Raw genomic sequence first — 27,364 nt, forward strand, 5'->3', positions numbered from 1 at the left:
GCCATTGGTTCATTAGGATTAGTGAAACAAGCTGTAGATAAGAATGATTGAAAATTAACATCAAAATATCAATAGTCCATTAAGGATTAAGGCAGTTTTGGAATTAGAGCTGAGATGAACCCTGAGAATCCTTCAGAGATCCATCAGCTTGTCTTATGGTGGACACCAAACAGGTACAAAAAGCCCTGAAGAGCTTACAATCAAAGCAGACATGATAAGGCAATAAGGAACTTTAAATATGAGTAAAAGGGGAAGATTAAGGTCCATTAAGAAAATTAGTTCCACTTTTCCTTTTTTTTCCTCCTTTATTGTGCAAATAGTCCAATTTGTGACACAGATCTCATTGTGACACAAATCCTGGCTGGCTGGTTTTGCTGCTGTTCTCTGCGTGTGAGCAGATCCTGTCTCAAAGCCCATCTGTTTTGGAGCCTTCATAGGCCACAATCAATTGGCAGACAGGGCTGGGTTCCAAGGAGTAGATAAGACGGACTGTACTTTTCATTGAAAGGTAACAGTGTATTCTGAAGACTAGAGTGACCCAATGGTATTTCCTCAGTAATCAGTCATGCACTCTAATGCTTTCTAGAAATTTTATTTCTCCTTTCTTTCTCTCCATCTGATCAGCAAGATTTGGATGAATTATTAATGTTCCTTCTTTTTTTCTTTTCTTACGGTACAACTGTAAGGAGCTTGAAATAGAAAGGATGGGTAATGGTGAGATTTACAGGGAGCGTGTGTATCAATGGATAAGGGGTACTGATGGTATTTTCAAAGTAAAACTTTAGTTTTTCTGTGTTCCTCAAAGAATGAACACCTTCCCTTTGGGGAAACACAAGTAGTGCCTGCACAAGGGGATTATAGAGGAAAATGGGTCCTAATGGAAGGTGAGAGGTGGAAGCTTACTCTTCTGCTACGGATTGAGCAGGTTAGTGACCAACCCTTCTGTCTCTGAGGCTGGCATGCGAAATCCCAGCTCTATTTTCACCTTGGAGATGATGCACATTGGTTTTGCTATCTCAGTGCTGGGGTAATTTAGTGCCCTGTGGGGGAAAAAATGCTTCTGTGGGCAGAGCTAGGACACACAGATGGGATCCAACCTCTGCTTGGTATTTGAAGAACATGTTTAATATCAGTTATGTATATGTGGGAATTGGTGTGTAGTCACACTAAGGCTTTGTCCACCCCCAGAACTGGAGAAACAGAAGTGTTTGCTTTTGTTTCCGCTTCCTTCTCTATTTAAGCTGCAAGAACAAGAAGTTGTTTTCAATAAAATTTAATGAAATGAGATTCATGACAGCAGTGCTGCACAACCGCAGACTTGAGCTCTGTTCTTGAGCTCCATTTTGATGTGTTGTCATCTGAGCTCGTTAAGACCCAAGTTGAGAAACACAGCCTCAGACTGGGAATGAGTGTATCCATTTCACATCTCATCCTTAATAGATCTAGCAGCAGAAAGCTGAAGTTGACCAAGGCCCACTGTAAAATCTTGTGGGGGGTCATATCTGAAATAATCAGAATGACAAATTTCTTGAGTGGGAGTTTACTCTGGGCCAGTGTGAGGTACACAAGGCACATATGATTTCCCAAAAGATTGCCTTCCCCTGCACATATTTGTCATGCTCCTCTTCCTTCTGACCCCCTGCCTATTTCAGTCTTCTCGTATCACTACCTCGTGTTATCCTTTCAGCAGCAGGTGATGGTCTAGGAGCCCAGACCAGAGGATGAACAGGAGGAGAACACTGTGGCTTCCCAAGCACAGTCAGGAGGGCTATTGCTCTAACATGCAGAGGCTGTAACAGGCACCAGCAGTCTGACGATTATTCCTCTTTCTGGAGCAGCGTGGCCCAGTCTGGTTCTCTTACCTCTACTGCAGTATCTGAATATCCCTGTTGGATGAAGCAGGGTGTTGGATTTTGTGAATATTCTTTAGTTGTGTCTTGTCAGTTTTGCCTGCAAGCGTGTAAGCCCTGCAGCTCTATGAAATCGGTGACATGATTGTGTATGACAGTCATTAGTGGGTGAAACAGAAATCTGTCTGCGAGCATCTGTTTTGAGGGAGCCAAATATAATTAAAGTTTAACCATGCTGCATTTGCTCTTTTATTTACTGGGACCCAGTCCTTCTTAGGGATCGCAGTCACGCTCCTTGAGGTCCTTCTGAGGAGTTTGGCCTGCTGCATTTTGTCATTGTGTGTGTGTTTCATATAAATGTGTTTTGTATTACAGGCTGGGTCACACAAGTTTGTTCAGAGATTCACTTGAGGATGATGAAACTCTACCTTCTTGGATGTGTTCAAGTTTTTCCTAAGGGGAATACTTTTTGGTTTCAGGTTGTTCTGAATGGGCAGACACTATACTGCTGTGTTTCCTAGCATAAATCAGGACAGGTGTCATTTTTTTGCATACATTTCCAGCAAACTGATAGTATATTGTTGCAGTAAATGTCAATATAAAACTAATGCAAAGAGGAGAACTGAGTTCAGTGAATCCAGTGCTTTGATTTTCTCATGCACATAGCAGACATGGATATGCTTTGAATGGGCAGAGGATATCTGACAGCAGTTGGTTGCTTGCACTGTACTGGCTCTTGGTATAAAGAAGCCACTGAAAATTCTAATTACTAGTTATAGTTGTAAATTAATTACACTGTAGTCAAAGTGCCTAAGCATGACTGGAACCTCTCTGTGGCTTTGTGCAAACTAAAAGCAAGTGAAACCACAGTGGAGCTCAACCATTCTGCCAGAAAAACCCCTGAACTTTTATGAAGAAATAAGAACAACAACCACACACCAAAAAAAAAAAAAAAAAGAAGCGTGGACAAATGTAAGTTTGTGAAGGTACTGACTCAGAAAATAGCAAGGATGCAAATACACATTTCTTGTTGAGTATTGGCCTGGTTTTCCATGGCAGCCAGTACATGTCAAATTATTCTTTTTCAGTTGGGTGGCTATCTATGGTCAGTAGTGTCTCTACTGTGAAGTCAGTAGAACTTTTCCGCTGGCTTCTACAAGCTCTCTAGGTTGTACTGTAATGGGATGTGGTTTGGAACTGGCCTGAAACCACATTATATTGATCTCTTAAATTTGGGTTGTTTGTTTCACTAACTTAACTTGTATTATACGAGCAATCTGGAAATAAAAGATTCAAGAGACATTTGCACATTTCCCACACAAACCAAGCCTGGGAGATTTTTTTAATATTATATTTTAATTTCACACTTCTCTGGGTTACTTTTTCCTGGACTGAGCTAGAGCTTATTTTTATGTAGTGAATCTCTAAGGTGGGCAGTAGTCTTGCATTGATGTACTGCATTTTGTTAATTGTATTTCCATGATACTGTTTGAGCAACAGGGTGGATTAAATGTGGTTTTGTTCTGTAATTGATTCTATATACTTGACAATTAGTAAATAATATCTTAACTTAGTGGAACTTTGAGTAATGGCAGGATGTAATGCAGAGGTTGATTTTGTACAGACTCCCTAGTCAGAAAATGTCTTATAACATGATTGCCAGTTTATTTTTAAGGGGGAACTGGATCAGGTATTGAATTATGCTAGGAGGAAGGCACTCAGAGCAGCACCCATGCTTTTATGGAGCGTGAAGATCTTACTCAGGCCTTGGAAAAACTTTACGTAAAAGGTTGACTTGAGTTCAGCTCTACCAACAAATACATAGAAAACTTTGTTTTATTGCTAATGTTTTAAACTTTTTAACTTGATCTCATTTTAACTTGGGTGAATGTGGTCATCTGTTTATTATGGTCATCTATTTATTATCTGATGTTGCTTTTATCGCTTTGACTATGCTTTCTAGGTACAATCCTTCATATTGCAGTCATGACTTGCAGAGAACTTTCAAAAAGACAAAAATGGAGAACTGCTTTAAAGAAATTATAATTCATTTGAAAAATCCTTCCCTTTTACTCTGCTATTCCTTGTGTTATTAGTTTATTGATTTAGTTACATTGAAGAGAGGTCTGTGTAGTTAATTTTAGATGTATGTGCCACTACTTTACTGCAACTCTGAAATCTTAAATGTGCTAATAGCAGTAGGAAATAAGTTCCTACTCCAGCAGTTAACAAATCAAAAGGTTTTTGCATAAATTTGCAAATAAGCACTTATTTGCAATTCCATAAGATTAGGTGCTTAACTTCCAATGGAGAGCAAAAGGTGTCTTCCCAAGGTAGCTCTTGATGTCCATCTTAAATCCCTAAATTTGCCTCCCTTTGTCTGGCTGGTAAGTTTGAGAATGTTTTTAAAGAGACTGCTCTGAGGGGGCAAACCAGATAGAATGAGCCTCTCTCCGTGGTGGTTTTTTTGCTGATGGCTTTAATTGTTTCTTGGGGCATCCATTCTAATAATTTTTCTTTGTGACTTTTCTTCTTGAGCTCTGAGTACCTTCTTGTGTTACGGATTTATCCATGCAAGACAGAATGGTGGTGTGGGATACACAGGTCTCTTGGATATACTTTTGAAAAGAACAACTTCAATCCATCATTTCAATTACAGGCAATTAAAGATGAAAGGGATGCTTGCATTTTTGCAAGTACTAGATATTGTCACTGTTTTACTGAGCAACTTCCATGCTGTTTATTAATAAGTTTATGAATATTCCTGTGTTGAATTTTTGGCAGGTGATGCTCAGCTTGAAAAGGGCTTGAGTTGCAGTTTGGATGACTTCATGTGGCTGGGGAGGGTCCCTCTGTGGGTAAATGGATAGCTGTCAGGCCACAGGGGTGAAGGATATTGTTTTTTTCTCCAAGACACAACAACCTTCAGAGCGTTTAAGGGTTAGCGCCAATCAAATTTCATTTGCCTGTTAACTTTCTTTAAGAGGTCTCCCTTATTAGGTGCTCCATCAGGTTCAAAGGCTGCACTGAATGATGCGGGGATATGCCAAGCCTCAATTTTTAACTGAGCTGCACTTGTATCAGAACCAGTGGCTCCTCGGTGAGAATCTTTGTGACTGCTCCAATTTTTGTCTCCTCTGTCATTTCTTCTTTTTACAACACACTCGTCGATGCCCTGATAAAATGAGATTGTGATATTTTACTTAAGTTGGGTTCAAAGATGTCATAAATAAAATCTCAGTGTGGGTAAAAGTATTATAATCTAGATCAGTGAGTTCATAATCTGAGTATGTAAGCTTGGACTGAAGAACACAGCCAGCTCTTCGCTTCTGTTCAGAACTGCACTGCCATGTGCATGCACATCTCCTGGGGCTGAGTGTGTTATGCTTCTGCCAGGCAATTCTTTTTGAAACTGTTTTTGTACGACTTGTACTCAGGACTTAATAAAACAGTTTGGGATTTTGGTGCAGTTCACTTGCCTAATATTTCACCTTACTTTTTGTGTTCCATCTGTTGATAATTATTCTCAATCTTAGATTGCTTTTGACCAGATGGATTATTTTAAAATTGCATCTGTAGGTGCAAGAGACCACCACAAAATTGTGTGTGTAGTCATGGATGTGCATATGCAAGTGTCTAAGGTGTATGTGTCTTGCTTCAGTCTGAACCTTGTCTCTTTAAGCACTGAGGTATCCCTTAGCTGTTTTGTTGCTTTGACCATCTAAAGTTCAGAGGGCTCTGAACTTCAGCTTGCAGATCAGTCTGTGTATTTACTTTGGCTCTCAGGCTGTGGAGAAATCCTGCCTGGCCTTGGAGCCAGCCCATTTTCTGATTACTTTTCAACAACTTTTACCTGAAAGGCTTTTCAACTGGTACACTCTTCTGGTGGTGGTGATTTCTTCTGTACCTGAATTGCAGCAGGCTCAGGGACAGCAGTCAAGCTCAGGGACAATATCATTCCTTTCCTGTTTATGTACTTTAAAAACATTGCTGCAAACACCCTTGGATCCTAAGACACCAGGGAAGTGTGAACTTGCATCTTCTATGAGACGTGGGAGACCACCAAATCACTCCTCTCTAGACTGTTCTAGTTCTCCAGGCCAGTAGTGAGCTATTCCATAATTAATATTCCACTGAGTAAAATGGGGGTAATATTCAAATAAAATACATTTTAACTTTATTTTCTTTGTTCCCTGCTCAGCCTTCCATAACACAAGAAAAATTGAGCAAGCTTTTACAGAAATCACTTTTGGGTAGGAAAACATTCATTCCTGAGGAAAACTGTTACATATTCATGGTTTTAATTATCCTGTGCAGCCCCAAGTGTTCAAAGCACAAGTATCGAATTACAAACAGAAGTATAATAAATTATACATAGATTTGTGCCCCTCCTGTGTATATGTCAGGCACTAAGGAGTGCTGTTTTGCCTACACATACATAGGCATGTTTATCTAGAGAAAAAGAATCAATGTATAATTTATTATCTTTTTCCATAATGTGCTCTGAACTGTTTGAACAATCTTAAACATAAGTACACAAACACAGATGGCCTGGCTGTTCTGTTTTGGTTTGGCGTGATAAAGCTGTCGTCAGCTGCTGTCTAGTTCAGCCACACTTAATCATCCCTTGATGGTCTTAATACATGAGCAAAACCTAGGTTGTGAGAATCTGGGTTTGTGAGAACATATGGAATATTTAGCTCTGATGATGGCTGTTGTCACACTTTGATAAAGGTTTCTGCCCCCTTCACAGAGACAGTGAAATGTCCCGTATGGATGCTTCTCTTTTGATTCAAAGCAAAGTGATCCAGGCTTGTTTTAAGACATTTGTGAATTGTGTTCATGTCGTTCCTGCTGACTTTGAACCAAAGGGGATGAGAAACACATGTTACTTCTCTTCCTTGGGCTCTGCTGTGGGAACTGTAAATCCTAGAAGATGATTGAAATAGTTGTCTGGTGGCACTGAGCTATTAAGCACTCAAGATTTACATGTGATTGAGCTTTTATTCTCTTCATGATTTGCAACAATTAGTTATGTTGGATGGAGCTTTTCTTAGCCCGATGAATACTGCTCTTCAAATACTAGAAATTAGGAAGTTGTCAACATTATTTCACCTTCTAATTTTTATTCTCGTGCGTATTGTGTGATTGACTCACTCATGTAATTACTAATCACTCACAGGATTAGTTTTTAAGCACATTGTGTGTTTTCTTCTTCAGGTGTAAATCACTACTGAGGCATTACAGAATAAGTTGAGGGGAATATGCAGTCTATAGGTTATTCAAGCCATGTGCCTTATGGGATCAAGATGTATGCCAACCTGACACGTGTTGGTATTCTATCAAATGAAGTGTATGCAGTTGGAACATCTGGCAGTCCTCCTTTCTTTCTGGAAGCTGCTCTATTTCACTTGACCTTTGTGCTGCCCAGTACCCTTAATGTCTCCAGACATTAAGAGGGCTAACATTGTGCCAGATTTTTCTCCTTTTTTGTGCATCTCAACTGGAATACATTGTTGGTTCTCAGGCTTGTTGTGTGTCTTGAACAAGGTTCCAAGTAAGCAAGCAAAAATGTTGATAATAATAGCCTTAAATAAATAGTCCTCCCTCCTTTTTTTGTTTGTCAAGATGTAATACAACATGAGAGTGAAAGGGAAAGAAAAAAATAAATAGGAAAAAATGTTGGATAAAAACGCTGTGTAGCCAAAAAACATTGTATACATCATTACCAGTTTTCTCTCTCCTCTGTTTTTTCAGAGTCTGATAGGCTATATAAACTTAAGAAAATCATCATTATGTAATAAATTGAATCAATTAAATTGTTTTAATTTCATTTCTGAGGTTTTTTATTGGATGCCTGCCAGTATTTTCCATGAGAGAATTACTCTCTGGAAGCCACCATAGAATAATATTTTTCCCAGTCTGTTTGCATTATAATGGGGTGACTAACCTAACTCTTATCATATTTGAAGGTAGATTCCAGGTGGCTGTCTCAAAGGTGCTGAAAATGAGGCACTTGTATCAGAGCTGCCGTGGTAGCAGTTAATTCCCTCAATAGACAAATGTATCCCAACTTGTCTTTGCAGTACAGCCATCACTGTGTCACATAAGATATATGTGATCTATAGTTTGAAAGCTTTTGAGTCTGCATGAAATAGTAAGTAATTTTTCTCATGAAATAGAGCTAAGCCTGTTAGTGTGGTTTAGTTAAATCTCAGCCAATTAATTTTTCATAGGCTGTGTAGCAGGGATTGAAGGAGCATGCAAGGTTTTTTTCTTGCTCCTGGGTTTTGGTTTGAGCAGTGGTCAGCATATGCAATATAGAAGAATTTCTGTGCAGTTATTTTTTCTCTAGAGGAATAAGAGGATGTCCAAAATTTTGCATCCTTCTAGTTTGAGCTCCTAACACCTGCCCCTTGAAATTCTTTTAGTGTTTGTGAAAAGCATCCTGATTACTGGATACTGAAGGATACAGTGATTTACAAAATTGTTGGTTTTGCCCATGCCTGGAGACTAGTGATTTAAACAATTTTTCATCTGGAACTAGTTCTACTTTTGAAATTGTGTCATTGCTTCCATTACTGTGAATGTCTGCCAATTCCCATCTCTCCCCCCTGGGAACAGCCTAAGCATCTTTTAGCAGCCTAAGGGTGAGGGATCAGAAGGAAAATCAAGAGAGTATGAAGGTCAGCCCCTTTCTTTCCTATCAAGATACGTTGGCCACATCAGTAAACTGATAATGAGGCGTCACCATTTTGTCAGAGATGAACATGGCTGCAAAAGTCACGGTGGAGGAAGGGCCTGTGCAGCCCTTTTTCACTTTAAGAAATGGGATTAGGCTTCATTCAGTTTTTTTGCTATACATCTGTTCTTGAGCACTGCTTTGTGGTTTCTGCTTATACCTTATAATTTGGCTTTTCTGTTTATGATGGGAATGCCTTTTCCTTATGCAGATATGAAGTGCCATTTCAATCAGTTTGGGTTACTCTTATTGTCCTCTTTATCCTCTGACGCATGGAAAACCACTTATTCTCTGCCTAAGAACTGAAGCTGCCACTGATACTATGCAGATGTGTGCTTGCTTTCTGTCAGTGATACAGATTTGCATCCTTAGAGCAAAACTGTCCCTTGAGACATCAAAACATTATGCCCAAGCCACTGTTCCTTTCTTTTCCCGCAGATTATTCTTTTTTTGTTTGGTTGTTTGGTTGATTTGGGGTGTTTTTGGTTTTCTCTATGACACCAGAAAGAAATTACCAGCCCGGATCAGAGCAGGAGACCATTAAACCCAGTTAAATCCAGTAGTTTGGCTTTGAAGTCACCAATGCCAAAAATATTGGAAGCAGTAGCTGGGATAATCAGTACCTTTTCTTTTCACGTATGATTAAAGAGTTTAAACTCAAAGGCTTACTGTTTGAAGCCCTTCCAGAATCACGTTCTGTATTAAACTGATTGCTCTTATCTCTAAAGGAATTCCTGCTTTCTCTGAGTTTCCCATTATGACTACACATGGTGTGAAAGGGTCCTCTGTTTTGCCATTTTTGGAAATTATAAGCAGATTTTAATAGTTTCTACTCATTATAACATTGATGGTTAATTTTATAGCTTCCTTCTGAGTTTTTCCATTTTGATAAATACTTGTTTTTTGTGTGCATGTTCTCCTGGAAGCATGATAGTTATAATTGTACGAGACCCAGGCATCTTCTACTTCCCCAGTGTGGTGTCCACAATAGGATGCTAGCATCAGTTGGATTAGTTATGTGGAAGATCAGCTAGTGCTGCTGCTTTAATAGTTGTTCCAGGGACATTCAGACAGTTTAATGCACATCCACTTGACTATCCTGCAGGCTTTTGTGATATTCACCACTCCCTCCAATTGAGGGTATACAGATTCACAACAAAAATTATGTGTGACTTACAGTTGCAACTTCTTCACACAAATTTGTATTTCTGTTCAACTCTGACAAAGCGTGCTCTTTTACTTGTTGCATCATTGCTGGCACTGGCATGGAAAGAGAGGAGGAATTCTTGGGACCAGGAATAGGATGAAAAACTCCTCTGTTTCCTTTGAGACTTGTCAGTTACTGTCAGGTTTTTTAATAAGAAAGGCTTTTGTTTGTTCTCAGTCTTCCACTCTTGGAAGATGAAATCCAACAGCAGTTGGTCGAGTATAATAGTTTAAAAGCAGTAAGATTCTTTGAAATAATAAAAGCCATTTCAAGGAGGCACTAGACAGATGTAAATTACAGGAATGGAATCACAGCATGTTTATCATTAGGGCATCTTGGATGCTACCTATGCAGAAATATGAGAGTGAAAAATTCACTTATCTTCATCCCAGTTATTTACACTGGGTTTTGCAGCTGATTCAGCAGAGGAACTTTCCACAGAGAGATGCTCCAACCTGCACAGGGTGTGTGCTCACTTAAGGGGTAGGTTGGGGCCAATGATCCAGCTGAGCTCTGTTCCTTAGTTAAGGGAAACTCATTTCTACAGCCACAAGCAAACTCAGCACTGAAGTCTCTGCTGCAGCATCTTGGAACATCTTGGGTTGTTTCTCCCTAGACACCTGTTGACGAAGGCAGCTGTTCGTGTGGTTCAACAGCAAGGCTTGAACTTCTGGCATCTGAGATACTGCTGATAAGGAACAACTCTGAATACTGATATCATCTAAAAGGATGAAGACAGGGTATCTAGCCTAGCATGGTCTGGGGAAGCAGTGGAGGAGGTAATACACAGGTCCTAGGAATATAATGAATTGGAAGAAAAGCAGAGATTGGTAGAATTGATATAATGGAATGTTTTTAACAAGATTAAAATAACAGATGAAATCCTGATGCTTCCAAGTTGGAGTGAAAATTTTCGATTGTCACTGGTAGGGTGAACATTTTGACAACTCTATCTTGAAAATAAGCAGCTGTTTTTCCGAAGCTTGTCAACCTAAGTCTGTGATTTCAGGGTGAAGCAGGAAACTGAATTAATTAAAATGAGAATTTGAAGTTAACTGCATAAAACATTTGCATGGACCCTCCCTCTTCAGAATTAGGCCTATTTAATTAAATTAAAGAGACTGCCTTAGGTGGTGTTTAATTTTGTGTGTGGGTTTAATGTGTTCAAACTAATCCACTTGCAGTGAACATGGAACAACTGTCTTGATTGTCACTGTGGACCCGGTCTTTGCATTGTAAACAGTAGGGTGATATTCAGGCAGATGGTGTACAGAAGAACTTGGTTCTCTAGATATTAGCAGTAAATCAATAGTTGCCAGGACATTTTCATTTACAGTGCATGCTTTAGATGAGGAGAATAGATATATATGCGTGTTTTTGTCAGATACAAGAGAATTAGCGTGGGGAGAATATTGGTTATGTTGGGTATCTCCTTAGTACAAAACATTTCTTTAAAAAGAGCTTAAGAATTAAGATGTTGTTGTGATGCTTTTGGGAACCTGTATATTGCTGCTGCCTTTGGCAACTGTGTTAGATTGATTTGTGATTGCAGGTGGAAGATTTTCAGACACACATATGCACTGCAGCAATCACACTCTGCCAGGGCAGAAGAAAATAGTAATTTCACTTTATGTATTGAGACAATACTGTTATGTAAAAATATGCTATCTGAAATTTAACCAAAAATGAAACACTGGAAAGTCAGATATTCTGAAGTAGCAACAGGGATTTTACAAAACAACACCTGAGCTGGGGTGTCGTTTTACCTCCCAGCATCCCATTCCTTGAGTGGTGTTGGTGAGGCCAGGGCAGAGATACAGCACAGCTGTTAAAGCTGCTGCTGAGGTTTCTTAGTTTCTGGAAGATGACTAGTAGAAGATTCAGCTACACTTTCAAACACCTATGCTGAGCCTGGGTTCCCAATAAGGTAGCAGCAGCTCAGTGTTACACTTCCCTAGCTGACTATGAAGAAATGACTGACACCTGATTCTTAAAGAAATGGAGCAATGTTATTGCTAAGTGATGGATTTTATGTGATGCTACTTAAGAAAGCATTAAAAAGATTTTTACAGTATCAGTGACTCGTACCTGATGTGTTGTTTGTTCCTCTTACGAATCCTTTTGGTTATAAGATAGGATTTTTCTGCTAAATGCAAAGAGTATCATGTAACTGTTCAAGAGCCTTGTTCTCCTTGTGACCCGAAGGCATGTCAGTAGGAGGTATTCAGCGCAGTGGGTGTTCTCATTACCACTTGACATTTTGCTGTTTGGTTTTCTGCCTGTTGCTATTTAATGATATCAATTCTTTCTTTGCCAGTCCTAGAAGCCATTTAGCAAGCGATGTACTATTAGTGCTACTTAACAATGTTGACATAGTCACTAGGAAAAGAGTTTAATTTTCAAACAGTGTGCTTCAGCATTCCCCCTCACCATCTGCTCCTGTCATATCCCTCACTGTCACGTTTCCCAGTTAACCCTTTGCCCTGGCCTCCTTGCCCAGTGCTCTTGGAGAGGGTGGGAGAGGCTCTGCACAGTCTTGCCTGAACTATAAATACCCTCTGAGGCTAAAACAGACTGCAGGTCACTGTAATGGCAGTGACATGGGTGAAAGTTAGGGATTATGCAAATTGACATATATTTGCTTTGCAGAGGCATGGGCAGAAAAATAGAGCAATCAGGGAGTGCGTTGCAGGCTGTCTGAACTTAGCCTGCTGTTAATCACAGGCACTTTGCAACTCCCATTAGTGTTGGGTGTGAAGGTCTCACAGTCTTTAATGTAATATCTCAAATAAGACTGCAGAAGGAAGATGCTGTACGTTTTGGGAGAACAGAGACATCAAGACTGAGGATGAGATTCATCTCACTGAAGTTAATCTACCAAAATGATAGATTGCAGTTGATACTAATCATCCATGCTTCTCTCTCTCCCGTGGAGAGATGGCATATCTCCCAAGGATGATTTCATGGCTCTAATCACTGGGTAACCCTGACTGTTAAGTGGCACTAAGAGGCCAGACTGAGAAGGATGCTCAGCTTCAGATGAGCTCAGGTGGAGGCTGGACAAGTTCATGGTAGCAAAATTCTTTGCAATTCTTTGCAATTCTTTGCATAGCAGTAGTATCTGGCTTATGAACCTCCTAAGCTGAAAACAGTCAGAGGCTGTAAGTTCTTAAGGGGAAATATCAGGCATGGATGTCCTGTTGTGCTGTTCTCTTTCCTAAGCATCTATTTATGGCCACTGTTCGAGCTAACACACGAGGGAGACGGACTTTCTGTCTGACGCCATATGGCCATTCCTGTGCTCTTATATGAGGCCATTTTAGCGGTGAGAATCCACATTTTAGTAAGAGATGATTTGTCCAAATGGGAAATTGGCAGTAAGGTTTATTTCCAGATCTTTGGTGAAGTGCTACTGACCTACAAACAAAAAAACTGGAAGTCAGTTTTACAGAAAGAGCCTGTGCCATGTGCTGAATGTCAATGCTTTTTATCAGGTCACCTCAAGGTTTTTGGAGATTCAGATGAGCTGTTTCACCATGTGTTCCCCTCAGATGGTGCAGACAGCTTGTTTGAGCCTTAGACAGTACAAGGAGATTCATATTCTACATAAATTACAGTGTGCTGTGTAGCTGTGCTGCTACACGGATGCTTCCTGCCTTTGTGACAGCACCAGCTGGACTAACAGGGTGGAAGCTTGTCATTTCAAGTTACTCATTGAGAGCACAGAATGTGTGGCCCCAAAAACGGATATCACTCACCAGAACAGTGTTCATGACCTCCCACTGTCTTGGGCACATGCAGATATGTGTGTACCTTTGTATTTTGGATGATTGTTCCAGTTGAAAGATTTTGCAGACTTGACCATCCTAAATGCTAATACCCTTAAAATGGTTTGCTAAGGAGGCAAGTACATCTGATTGAGCATTTTGCTGCCAGTATAGTAAATGTATGGCCATCATTTGCTGCAAAGATCCTCAGAGTCTCCATAGCTGTTAAGTAGCATCATCGCTGCATAAATACACTTCTGTTTGAAGTAAGAATTGCCTTTTTTGGCAATCTCTACGTAAAAAGAAATTTCGATTAAACTGAAATGTTTTCCTTATCAAATCCCAACATAAAAAAGGCTGGTGGAATTGCATTCAAAACATCAAGCTGGGCTTTCGAAATGGAAGGTCTTGTTCTCTTTAAAGGACACTGTGTCAAAACTGACAGGACAAAATCTTTGATGCAGGGAGAACATATCAAACTACTTTTGCAATTTCCTGCTTGAATTCTTGTGAACTGCTTTTGTCTAATCATATTTGATATCAAAGATAATTTTATTTAATGTGGATTAGGTACTATGACATATCCACTGTTTCATCATTCTCTGTTTAATTTTAAATGTGACATGATATTTTCTAGTACAGATGAAATTTGTTCAGTAGTCAGCTTTGAAAAAGAGCCTGTCTTTTATATCTCTGTAAAATGTTGTGCATGGCAAAGAAAAAAAATTACTTCATTCTCAAAATTCTCAATTTTTTTACTGTAATCTGTAGATTACAGCCAACACTGTGGAAAGATGGTTTGTCATCACATCCTGTCCTGCTCAGTAGCTTCCATAGCATAGCTGCACACAGCCAGAAGGAATGTAGTTTGGTTCCAAAGGGAGAGGTTACTGGGGGAGTCAAAATGTGATGCAGAAGCTGAAGGACAGGGTTTTAAAAGAGATTGATTTTTCACCCCAGTGAGTACTGAGCACAACAGTTTAGGGATGAGGATATAGCAGCCTTCTGTGATGTGGCTGAAGGAAGGCAAAGCTTGTTCCTCTGTTACTCCTAGGCCGTGGTGACTTCAGCAGTAGTGTTGAAGTTGTAGTAGAAGAGAACCCTGTTGAGAAAGGTGAAGAATAATACCAAACCCCAACAGCACTAACAAATAGGGTGTAAAACAGGAAATTGTAATTGTGTCTAAAGGTTGGAAGGTGGCAGCAGCAGTGTGGAAACCATTGTGAGGAAGGAAAGGTTGGTTGGTGTTGCAGTGAGGGTGTTTTTTAAGGACAAAATTCTCAGACTTTTTTTTCAGCTTTCCCTGAAGCCCTGGACTCCTACCAAATCTGAAAGGAAGGAGAATGTAGGTAGGATGCACTGATATGTAGTTTTTACTCATTGCTCAATATCAAACCACTTGTCAGTATGATGGAATTTTTTCCTTCTGGTCAAGCTGGCAGAGAGATTTATACATACAGCTCTGTTTGGTTTTTTTAACCCAGTAAAGCCATGGCTTTGGCCTACCTACCTACTACAATCCTCCAGGAGTTTAGTTATGCAGTACAGAAGAGACTTGAGGCTATAGCATACCCACACTGCTTATGCTCTTACTACAGTACATAACAGTTGCAATTCCTGTGGTTGCTAAGCAGATCTTCGGCTTTTAACAGGATACTCAGAAGTGCGTGTCCTCAGCATTTACAGATATGTGAAGTACATGTTCTGCAGCTTTTTCTGAAACAATGTCCTATACTTACATGAGACTGTGGAACCTGCACTCAGTGAGCCAGGGGAGACTCTTCCAGCTCTGCATTCCCAAACATACAAGGGACAAGAATAAAAGAAAAAGCTTTTGTGTGAATCTTTTGTAGTTGTATATGGTCTTAGTTCTGCAGTAGTTATCCTTCCCTTGCCTGAATGAGGGATCCATTCATTTCACAGGATCACAGAGTATGCTGAATTGGAAGGGACCCACAAGGACCATCGAGTCCAACCCTTAACCCTGCAGAGGACCTTCCCCAAGAGTCACACCATGTGCCTGAGGGTATCATCCAAAATCTCTGTCAGACTTGGTGCTGTGACCACTTCCCTGGGGAGCCTGTTCCAGTGCCCAACCACCCTCTGGGTGAAGAACCTTTTTCTAATATCCTACCTAAACCTCTGCTAACACAACTTCAGCCCATTCCCTTGGGTCCTGTCACTGGTCAGCACAGAGAAGAGATGAGTGCTTGCCCCTCCTCTTCCCCTCACGAAGAAGTTGTGGACTACAATGAGGTCTTCCCTCAGCCTCCTCTTCTCCAGGCTGAACAGATCAAGTGCCTTCAGCTGCTCCTCATACAGCTTCCCCTCAAGGCCCTTCATCATTTGCAGATGGATGTAATTTTACAGCACTATGTAGAAGAAGTAAAATAGTTTTTGAATCAGGAGGAATATGTGTCCTGATCTAGGATGAAGTTGGGAAGACAATTAGAAGGTGTAAGGACAAGGTTAAACAATTCCTTCTTCCTTTAGCTTTTCCATATTGTATTGAATAACAGCTGTCTTACCGAGAACATTTTCTAGTACTGCTGAGAAACCACTAAGAGCACCAAAGAAATTTTGTCCTTCCCAGTAGAAGTCTGGGGTGGGATAATTGCTAGAAATCTGTCACTTACTTCTTTGTGATAGAGCCTTTCAAAATCCAATTTGAAGTTTTCCATTGTATAGATTTATAAATCCTGGATTGTTGCAGTGATGTGTTCTGCAGGTGAAGTTAGTGCACTGAGTACACTCCACCTGTTTTACAGTAAGAACCTTTTGCATGATCTCCACATAAACCAAGGGTTTGCTTCTGACTAATACATAAAAGGAGAACGAATTCTCTGTATCAGATCCTCGCTGTGCTTACACAATGTCTTGCAGTGTTATGATACCATTGCTGGTAGTCACAATCATATCGTTATAAACTTAGATTCCAGTATGTGAGTACTTTGCATATAGATGTACTTCTTTCAAAATGCATATGATTACTTAGTTTGAATTGAAGCCTGGATGCTAGCTCTTATATATATTGCATGTAATATACGTAGGTTTTCTGCAATAATATTGATTCTGACAGAAATGGGAGAGATACTGTACGGTGTGTGTTTGTCTGTGGTATTCCTGACAGGTAAGCACCACGTACATGAAATCTCAGTGATTTTGCAGTTTAGCTAATGGTTAGTTTTTTGTTATTACTTTGAGACAATGCAAAAGCAGTTTTTAGCCCACAGTCTGATTTTGCCCTATCTTTCTTCACAGCTTCCAGTTATGGGAGGAGCCTTTATGGACTCACCCAACGAGGACTTTAGTACAGAGTACTCCTTGTTTAACTCATCAGCCAACGTCCATGCAGCTTCGTCCATGCAGAATCCACCAGAAGAGACATCCCGTTCTTCAAATGATGCCATATTGTTATGGATTGCAATAATAGCAACAATTGGAAATATTGTGGTTGTGGGAGTGGTGTATGCCTTCACCTTCTAGGATGACTGTCACTATAAACACTGGAAGAGAGGAAAACTTCAACAGTATTTGTCGTGTGTATGTATGTATGTGTGTATATATACATGTATATCAATATAAATACATATAGGTAGGGACTTTGTTGATTAGGTGCTGCCACGGTTATGGAAATGGAATGCAAGTTAATCATGTTAAATCTGGATGGCAGAAAGTTTGGATTAAAGTTGTATGGAAGTGAGAGCTTTAATTGAAGAGCCAATATCAGTTTTGTATAGAAATGTAATAAAAGGGAGATCAACTTGGGTATAGTAAATACAGAGAAGGCAATATTTATTTAGAAAGTGCTTATTTTCTACTGTAGATTTTTCTAGCAGCTCTTCTACTGTTTGTCAGCTCTTTCTTTGTGCATTTTTTTACTGTGGTATAATGTTGTATGGAATTGTTCCATGTCATGTTTTCTGGACATCTTAGTTTTCTAGATGGATTAAATGGTTGGCATTGGCTTGGTTCTGATGAAGTCCCGGTTCATCACGTGTGGGTCTTCAGCATGTGCATATGCTCCTAGGCTGTGTTGAAAATCATGTGTCTTAGAGCTCTGACAGGCAGAGCCAGCTACCTAGGACTTGCCTTCCAGTACCAGTTACTAGAGCTGATAATTGATGAAATTATGCTGAACCTGTCTGTTTGAGAGAAGGCACAGCTATTGCTGCTCTGCAGACCCTCCCTATTCCAGAGGAGGAAATGATAAACAGAGCAGCAGCACAAGCTCCCATTTCTGTCTAGGGGTACTGAATTGCTATGGTTTGTGTATCTGTCCCTTCCAGGAAACAAAAGCTTAATGCCATGCTTTTCATCTCATTTCAGTGTAATCCAGGTTTCTTACAGCAACTCTGTACTTTCATAATGTATTGAAAGAATGTGGGAAAATTGGGAAGGCTGATGGTTATGAGTAAGATAAAATTGAAAGAAAGATTGGACACTTAATGCACTCACAAGGGAATGAATACATCAATCAGGTGTGTCATGGGGTAGAAACAACACAAAAGAGGTTATAAGTGACAGATATGCAAGTGCTTATATTTCAGTATTAATGTATCTCTGGGTTCTGATGAGGATAATGGAAATGAATTTTATGTAGCCTGCTGTAGGTAACGACTGATTATTTGGATTTGTTCTATTGAGAGAAAACATTTTTGTTGCATTGTTCCTATAGGCAGTTCCTTTTCAAGAGCTGTATCTTTTCAAAACAAACTGTAGCCTTATTTGCTTGAGAAATATAAAATCTTGAGGAAAAGAAACAAAATCAGCTCTATTGAAAATCTCCCTCTTCCCCCTTAAAAATTAAACATAAATATATAAAATGTCACTTTGAGAGTAGCAGACAAATTCTTCTTCTGTGTCTGCATGTACTGTCTAGGTTTTCTGTCTCATATAGCTACTACCCAGATTCCAGAATGCCTTGTCTTCAGGCACAGAGACTATTTTTGACACTAGCCTGCCACTGAGCTTGAGGCTGGACTAAGAGCTGCTGAATGTATAGAGAGGTTTGGATTTTCTTCTTTTCTCTTTAAACCCGTTTTCCTGCAGGGCTGGTGGACAGTTACTTGAATCAAAGCAGCATGCCCCAAATCAGTATTTATAACCACTCAGTAGTCACTGTGTAGTTGCAAACAGAGATAGCAGTGGGGAGAAAAGAAACTAAGTTATTTTGAGGCTAAGATAAACAATGACAAGCTTCTCTGCATGTTGTTATTTCCCTCTTTGGGAGGCAGGATTTTGTGAAGATGGTTGAGGACAGACAAAACCTGTGCTGGGATAAAGTTTGAGAAGCCCAGTTCTGGAACATCAGAGGGAAATAAAGCAAATTCTGTCTAACAAAATAGCTTTAGTTTTAAGAATTACAGAAAAATTATGTTTTCCACAGTGCTAAAATAGCTATTGATTCCTTCATAGGCAGAGGACAGTGAAAAACAGGGGAACTGCATAAATAGTGTACTTTGCCTGTTTTTACATCCCTCCTTATTCTTGCTGAGCAGAAAGAAAGCTGTTAAATGAGGCTGGAAAGCTGCAGAGAAGTTCCCAATGCAGAATCAAGTAGGACAAGGTCTAGTGTACAAACATGTAGGACCCATGGAAATATTGCTTAATGTACTGTCCTGTCCCCAACCATTTTCTGATATTCTGTTGCCTTTGTAATTGTATCAATTACTCATCAACTTCCTTCAGTGTTTTTGTAGGCTCTCTACTTAGGCCTTAAGCATTGCTTTTGCATAAAGAGCAAAACATTTCTACCATGATTAAAACCAGTTTGACACTATGGTACTTGCCCAGTGGGATTATTCTGCTGCTTAATGAATTTTCCAGTGGAGTGCTTTGTTTAAATTTCCTGGAATATTAATCTTAATGCAATTAGCAATGTTTGCATCTCTTTCCCAGAGCACTGAACTAAACTCTTCAACCATGAAGAAAAACATCAGAGTGGGAAGAGCAAAGAACAACCACTCTGCTAATGAAACTGAGTGACACTTTTGTATTGTTTTTCCCAAAGAAAATGCCCTACTTTCATGTGAAATTGATAGTAATAGCAGGAGTGTTAGAAAACAATGAGTTTCGCCTCCTGAATCCAGATCATCATCATACATATTTTCATCATTAGAGACTGAGTTGTCAAGAAGGGCCAGGCAGAACTTTAATTAAAGTAATTGGCTTGACAGGGTGACATGGCAAGCTGGGTGGAAGCAGCAAGTGCAGGCATTTCCTGTCTCATAGCTAAACTGCACACTAACTGTGCAGCTCCTCTGCTGGGGAAATAAATAGTTTTAGGATGCAGGTACAAGGATACTGCATGTGAGAGCCTATATGGAATATCATTGAAGTGTATTAAAGATTCCTAAATCTCATTAGTCAGACTGGTTCAAGCTCTGATCTGCTTCAGTAGTGACAATATGTACACCATGTTTCTGGATGTTATGTTCTGGCTTCACCCACTGCAACCACTCCTGTCTTCTGGGAGTTTAGGGAAGGTTTAAATCGAACCATTGAAAAAGGTGGCTTATACAACATTAAGTTTAGAAAAGCCACAGAGAGGAGTGGAGAAGTGGATGAATGGTGGATGTATGGTCCTGTGAAGTATGTTACCTCTTCATTCTGTAGGTATATGTTAAACCCTGAACTGTCAACACAGCTTGACTTGGAGCACTGTAGCTTCTCCTGTCCTTGGAGCCAGGCATATGGCTAACTGCTGTCACTTGCTGAGGGGTGATGAGGAATCCCAAATGCATTCCCCAGAAGGGTTTTCTGAAGCCCTTCTGTAAAAGGAAAGGGCTCTGTGCTTTACTGAGCACTTTGTGTATCAGCCTGAGAGAAGGATTCTACTTGTAGAAGATCTGTGCTTTAAATAAAAATGTCTAGCACAGGTAACAGTTACAAAATCCTGGTTGGAGTTTGTTCTGTAGTAGATGAAGCAAACCACTTTCTATATGCGGTGTTAGGCCTCTTGCTCTGTTGTGAAATTTCATCATACAGACGCAAGAAGTATGTGCTCTGCAGGGTTACTAATGAGACATGGGAAGCAGGAAGACAAGGTGGGGTGCACTAATGAGTATCTTCTAGCCAAGGCCTCTAGGGATCTATGGCAGTATACCAAATAATCAAACTCTCTCCAAAGAACTTTGTTTCTCAAAGCAGCCAGCAGCTCAACAGAGCAGCTGTGCAGTCACCACAGCAAAGAGACTAATGGCTGTACAATTATGCAGGTGGGTGCAATGGCACATTAGACAGGAGAACTGAGTGGGGAAACCCACGCAGCTTACTCCTATTGTATTTTTGTCTGCAGGACTGGGAGTCTGTGCTTGTCCACAGTATTAACATCTTTCTAAAATAAAATGAGGGAGGAGGATGTATTTCTGTGTCAACACACTTGCAAAACTGAAAAACAGATTTTGAAACTGATGCAACAGTAGCAGAGAGACTTGTCTGCTACAAATAATGTAATGAGTGGGCAAGTAAGTGAGGACATAGATATCTGAGAAGTAATTACATCCCTGCCCCAAAATCCTCATTTGCAATGGGACTTGAGGGCAATCAGCATCCCACCCAACTGCTGAGCAGCCTGTAATAGTAAGCCCCAAATCAAGAATGAATAGAAGCAGCTAGCCATTATAGTCTAATCCTGTACATCCATTTGAAGATAAAGGGAAAAATATGTCTTTGTGTCTGGGGCCAAATGAAAGCAGGAGCCTTTAGTCTGTGGGTTTTTATGTATTTTTTCTATTATTAGAAGCTTTTATTTTGCTATTCTCAAACAATTCCAGTTGTTAATATCCTCTTCACATTTCTCTGCAGGCTGCTGAGAGTTATTAATTTCATGTAGCACTGTCCATTTATCCAATGTAATTTTACTGAGTTTCCTGTGGCTAGTCACAGAGTAGAATCTGGAAAATTACTTTCTTTAAGGACCTTTACAATTGAGGTAAATAGACCAAAAATCAGAATCCCAGTTCAAAATGCATTCAGAGCTCTGGAGAATTGGATTTAATCTGGTTAATGTGCAGAAAGGAAAAGGGCAGTCAGGTCCCCGGTGATAATGTCAGTCATGAGGGTTCTGACAGGCAGAGATGAGTGGTTCATTATCTGCTGCTCTGTCCCTCTGAGCCCCACTGGCTTCCTGGACTGAGCCAGATCTAAGTGAGCTGACCGTCAGGTACAGCTTTTCCCTCGTCACAGCTTGCTAATCCTCAGGGAAACAAGTGCATTTATTCCACTCACAGAAGAAGAGTCAGAGATCCATATTCTGTTAGGTCTGTTGTTACTGCTATATTGGTCAGTCACCATAAGGTCAAGATAGGGGTGGTTTAATATGTAGTTAGCCCTTTTCCCCTTGTCTGGGAACATCCTAAAGGCATCAAGGCATCCTGAGGCCTTAAAGTGTCCTACTGCCCTTAATCTGACACTAACATTTTGTGTTTCCTCATATAGCCCATCTTTGTGTTTTACTTTGTCTTTCCAACTCAAAATAGGGAAAATGAAGTCAGCACTATGCTCTTCTCTGGCCATATAGAGGCCTCCTTACAGCTAGCCATGGGACTAGCCATGTCCTATTTTAGTTTGTGGTCCTTCAGGCACAAGGAAGGAAAGTGTCCTGTTGTCCACCCAATCAACTCCAGATGAAAATGTGCCTTTGCAGAAAAAATTGCATGGCAGTTTTATCTCATTCTGGTCTGTACCAGAGCATTTACACCAAGACGCATGACCAGACCTACTTTTGCAGTAATCTGTTTTGGGAATTAGAACAACACAGCCAGGAACTGGAAAAGAAAACCCTGATAACACAAATGCGTCACATGTCTAATCATCTCAAGGACATGCCTCTGAAGACAGGTTTGCCTGTGTGACATAGGCAGACTTGAGCTGTTGGTACCAAGGCAAATGCCCTTTCATACGAGCACAAATGGTCTCCTTCTCTTTGGGAGGTCTTGGGACATTGTGCCACCCATCCTATCTTTCCTACGTAGGTTACTAGTGAAGATATTTTTCAATTGTAGAAAATACTCAAAAAGCTTCCTGTGTTGGTAGAATACATATAAGATTTACCTTCCAAAGATCTGCTTAGTCCGCCTGCAAAAGCAGAAACAGCCCAGGTTTCTTAAGCGTGGAATGTTAATGAGTCAAGTATCATCTGTAGAGTAGTGTCACCTCATCAGCTTTGTGCCAGTAGATCTTACTATTGCCCAGATTTGAAAAGTCTGAGAACAGAAACAAGTTACAGAATTACAGACTGTCTCACTACCCAGTCCTTTAGGCCTCATTCCTCCCCAAATTACCCTGATGTGAACCGGCATCCATCTCTTTAAACCCGTTGTCACCATCATATTGCCTCCATTTTATTTCTCCACTTGTCTTCTCTGTGTTCTTTTCTTTCCGTTGTGTCAGAACATGTTATGATTTGGAAGCCAGCAATGTTCTACAGCCCTTTGTAACCATCTCCTTGACTGACCTTCACTGAGAGTAAGGTTAGTGATATGTAAGGACATTGCACAGTAAGTGCAAAGAACAATGACACAAGGTCTCTCCATGTAGGAAAATCTTAGTCATTATCTACCTTAGCAAACTGCAAAGTATTTCCCCCAACCAGAATAGTAAGTTGTGACCATGAAGCTTTGTAACTGTATTGTCAGTATCCATACAATGCAAAATTACCTTTCAGAAATGCAGATTTTATAAATATACTGCACTGTTCTGCAGTCAGCATTTACCGAGCTTTTCTCAACCCAAAGTCCTTTTTTATTTTTAGCAGATCAAAATCAGTGGTAATGCATGTGGGGTAAGATGAGGGGAGTGGGGTTTTGGCATTACAGAGTATAGAAAAGCTCCATGTGATTTATTGTAGGGTCAAGGCCATTAAATGCCAACTTAGTAAAGAAAAACAGCCACAATGTGCTAAGCCATTTCCAATCTAGTCACACCTTCACTTCTCAGATGCAGGGCCAAGCTGCTACAGCCGTATTGAGCATTTCTAAATCTCGTTGTGACCAAGAGGAAATACCTTCTTTTGACAAAACTGAGAGAGCTGTGCAGCCTCCTTCCCAGGTCCCCTGCTTGTGCTGGTATTGTTTTGGGAGCTGCCTGAGCTGCAGCCGTTATGGTGATGTTGAATTTCTTGAGGAGTTCTGTCCTGCTAATGAGCAAATAAGACTGAACTGTTTACAGATCTAGGCCTAAAACTCCTCTCAAGTTACTGCCTTCATAAGGATGATCGACGTTCCTGAGCCTGCACGCTGCTCTATCCAAAGGGACCTTTGCCTCCACCTGGAGTCAACTGGATTAATAACACTTCTTCTACACTTCTGACATCTGCTTCAGGGGATCAGTGTGCAGGACTAGCTGTGGGTTGCTGGGGTTTTGTTTTAGATATATCTAAAGATGTCTGTAATTTCCTAATCAAAAGCAAGCAAGAAAGCAGAATGCTGTATTTTTTTAAGTGAGAAGGTAATAAAAATGAGTCTAAATATTTTGATAGATATGCTGGAAGGGTATATAATGTAGCAAACAGTTGCACTATTTTTTCTACTGTCTGAACACCTAATCTGAGAAATATTTGTTCTTTCTCTAACTAAGTCCTCTTCCAGTTCTGAAGTTGGGAAGTTTGGAAGGAGTGGAGTACAAAGTCTCAGTGAAATGTTAAGCTAATGTAAATAAATCCGGTAGCTAGTTTTGTGAGGTAGCCTATAATGTTTGGTTTTCAGTTATCTCAAAAACTGCCTAATTGTTTGGGGATTTTTCCCCAAAAATATGCTAAATAGTGACACTTCTGGGAGCAACTGTGCTTCACACAAGATCACAGTCATATGGAAATTACATCGTTCAGTTCACGTAAAGCAGCTTTACAGGAGCCCTGTAGTATGCACTGTTATTTTTTCTTAATAATCCCTGAGAATTTAATTCTCTTGTGCTTTCTCTCTGCTACCCTGTTTTGTACACTATCAGGTTTGTGGGGCTTCTTTGTATTGTTTTTGTAATATATGGGTTGGTTTATAGAAAAATCTTTACTGTTGTAGTCATTGTTCTTGGATTGTGGAGCTCTCTGTAAAGAGAAAAACAGCTTTAAAAATGCCCTCTGTTTTCTCCGAGTTTACTGTAATTAGCAGGTTTAGTTAACAGAAATGTATTCTTTTAAGCTCCTGTTACATTCTTTTCCAGTTATTGACTGTTTTCACTATGTCTGTACTTAGTATTGGTTCATTTCCTTTACTATGGTGAAAATGAAAAGTTTTGTTAATATCAGATGGAAATCGTGGTTTTGGATAAAGTTCTTCAAGTTGATAGTGGTGTGTGATTTTTCATTTTATTCTCAGTTTACTTGAGAGTAGTTAGAAGTCTGGAATTGCGGTTATTTAATTATTACCTCCAGTGATACACTGACACTAATTTGTTGCTGTTTACAAATCTGTGTGATTTGGCAGCCTTGGGAAACCATCTCTATTGCATATATGGCATGAAAAGTACACTGTGGCTATTTCTACAGGAATGGATCCACCAGCTCTCAAAGTCCAAGAAGTGCCTCAGCAATCCTGGAGCCAAAAAAAGAGGTCTCATCATCTTCAAACATAAACTCAGAAGCCCTTATACCACGAACCCTTGTGTCGTTGCTCTCTCCCAGTTCTCTCCTCAGTTGATCACGGCCATCCTGTCTCACAGAGCTGTGAGGGTGGCTTTGTGTCTGTGGCCCCAAACTACTGTCCTAGGACTGCCATTCCAAGGTCTTCTGGGGAATCAAGGGGAGCATCAGAGCTTGCTAGAGGATGTTCAGCCAGCTTCATAAAGGCAAATAGTTGCAAGAAGAAGAAAGGAAAACGTTTGGCTTTCATGCAATATAGCATGTAGATTATCATTTGCCTTACCTTATGATTCTCCAAAACGGATTCAGTGAGGCAAGCTAAGTTCAGATCTGCTGAAGGATTGGCAAAAGGACATGCTAAGTGACCTCTCATGCACGATTTTAAATTAAAAAATTGATTTACCTTTGAATGAAGCAAATTAAGAACATCAGGGAGATGCATAGGCCAATCATGATAGCAAGTCTGACAAAAATGCTTTTAAAAAAATAAAAATAAAAGGCATGTCTTATTCTAGTCCCAGTCTTTCTCAGTTTAGTAATATAACATATTCCAGAGTTTATCCATCAGAATTAAGGCAGTGCAATCGTTACACTACATCAATATCTAATTATAATTCACTTTTCAATTGCAGCTATGGAATCATACAGATCTAAATTATGTTCATTTCTAAATTCTGCACAATAGTTAGAAATGAGAATACTTTAAAAATGAAAGAGAATGTTCTGTTGAACAGTCGTTTAAAGGTTTAGCTGTGTGTGTTCAGACTAATAAAACCCTCTGAAATTGTTGGTACTGGTTTTTGTACAGCATTATCTATCTAAACAAACTGTCTGCTAATGTAAATTGTTCTGTATTGAGACTAACAAAGAGCTTTTAGCCCAAGAGAGCCTGTCCCCTGTAGCAGTTCAGCTGACATATTTTGCTTTGCCTAATGCTACGTTACAGTTTTCTTTAGGATAAAAAATAATTAATGCAAGTACGACCGAGTGACTTTGCTGTGTTAACTGCAGCCTGTGCACGTCTTATATGGGGGTTGGTGAAGTACCTCCGTCAACAGCCTGATATCCATTTCGTTGCCTGCTGTGACAACAGAAATAACAAACAGGAGCTTGCCTTTTGCTTTGAGTTCTCACGAGGTGCTGCAGTGTTTCTGAAAGGCAGTGGGCTGAGATCACCAGGCTGTGAAATTGCCAGCTCAGGTGCAGGGCAGGCACTGGCACTGTGACTTGGCCCCACCATGGGGATCACAGCCAGCTGCCCATCCTCCTCCTGCACCTGTCTTCAGGAGTCAATTAAGGCTATTCCCTATGAAGGTTTTATTTTGAGCTAATTGATGCTGTTGCTTGTAAAGGCCTTATTTTGAGCTAAGCAAATCACCCACAAAGTTTGTATTACATTTTCTAAAGATGCATCTTAGAAAATTCTGCATGCATATTTCCTTTACGTATTCAGATAATCCTCATCTATTAGAGGCAAGGAAGATGCTCCTCTTTTTTTGTCATTTCTCTTTTGAATTACAAAGGTTTTATGCCTACAGATGTTAGTTGGGTGCAGAAATGTTTACTGCTCTGTGAATTTCCCTAGTGACTCCTTAAAGGATAGGTATATAGATATCTAGATATAGATATAGATATAGTCCCAGGTCCCTCAGTGTAGCAAACAATTTTAGACAGAGGATTTTATTTTCTCAGCAGCTCAGCTCTTCTTCCAAGCACCTTGGTACTTTTCACAGAATCCCAGAATCACAGAATATTCTGAGTTGAAAAGGACCCACAAGGATTATCAAGTCCAACTCTTAAGTGAATGGCCCATACAGGGATTGAACCCACAACCTTGCTGTTAGCACCATGCTCTAACCAACTGAGCTAATTTCTTTCTTTTCATCTCTCTACTCTTTCATTTCTGACTCTATGCTAATGCCCAAATTCTTTTGGTCTCTATCAATATTGATTCCTTGAAAAGACTTTGAGTAAATATCCTTTAACAGCTGATGCAAAGAAAGTTCTTATAAAGTTCTTATTTCTTTCAACTTCTAGTTGCCTCACTTCTGATTGTGGGATACTCTAGATGAAACCTTAATTTTTACATCTTTAAACGCAATCTAGAATTCCTATCCTTCAGGCAATTTTGGAAAAAAACCCCACCATTTTAAATATAAAAAAAACCCAAGCAAACATAAAACTAAAAGTATTTTGTCCTAGTTCAGAGTAGTTTTG

The 27,364-nt window shown here is 39.9% G+C and overlaps 1 protein-coding gene and 1 long non-coding RNA gene across 3 annotated transcripts in view; one reads left to right on the top strand and one right to left on the bottom strand.

Moving 5' to 3' along the window:
- CUNH14orf132 (chromosome unknown C14orf132 homolog) overlaps window positions 1-27,364 on the top strand; it is a 56,672-nt gene that overhangs the window by 17,287 nt on the left and 12,021 nt on the right. The window contains exon 2 of one of the 2 annotated variants that reach the window (XR_003532646.1): window positions 16,828-17,109. Coding sequence is in view for 1 of the 2 variants with exons in the window: in XM_027673914.1 (XP_027529715.1) it covers window positions 16,828-17,052 (225 nt within the window). In the remaining variant the exon portion in view is untranslated. Of the gene's footprint in view, window positions 1-16,827; window positions 24,853-27,364 lie in introns of those variants that run through there. The other variant, XM_027673914.1, reaches the window with a different exon arrangement.
- Window positions 4,985-16,946, bottom strand: LOC113963110. Its single transcript, XR_003532647.1, has 3 exons — window positions 16,862-16,946; window positions 15,306-15,355; window positions 4,985-5,025 (listed from the first exon to the last, which is right to left on the bottom strand). It is a non-coding gene; the product is annotated as an uncharacterized LOC113963110 (long non-coding RNA).

Source organism: Neopelma chrysocephalum, unplaced genomic scaffold, assembly GCF_003984885.1.
Source record: "Neopelma chrysocephalum unplaced genomic scaffold, ASM398488v2 Primary Assembly neopelma1_24, whole genome shotgun sequence".
In the NCBI taxonomy this organism is placed as follows: domain Eukaryota; kingdom Metazoa; phylum Chordata; class Aves; order Passeriformes; family Pipridae; genus Neopelma; species Neopelma chrysocephalum.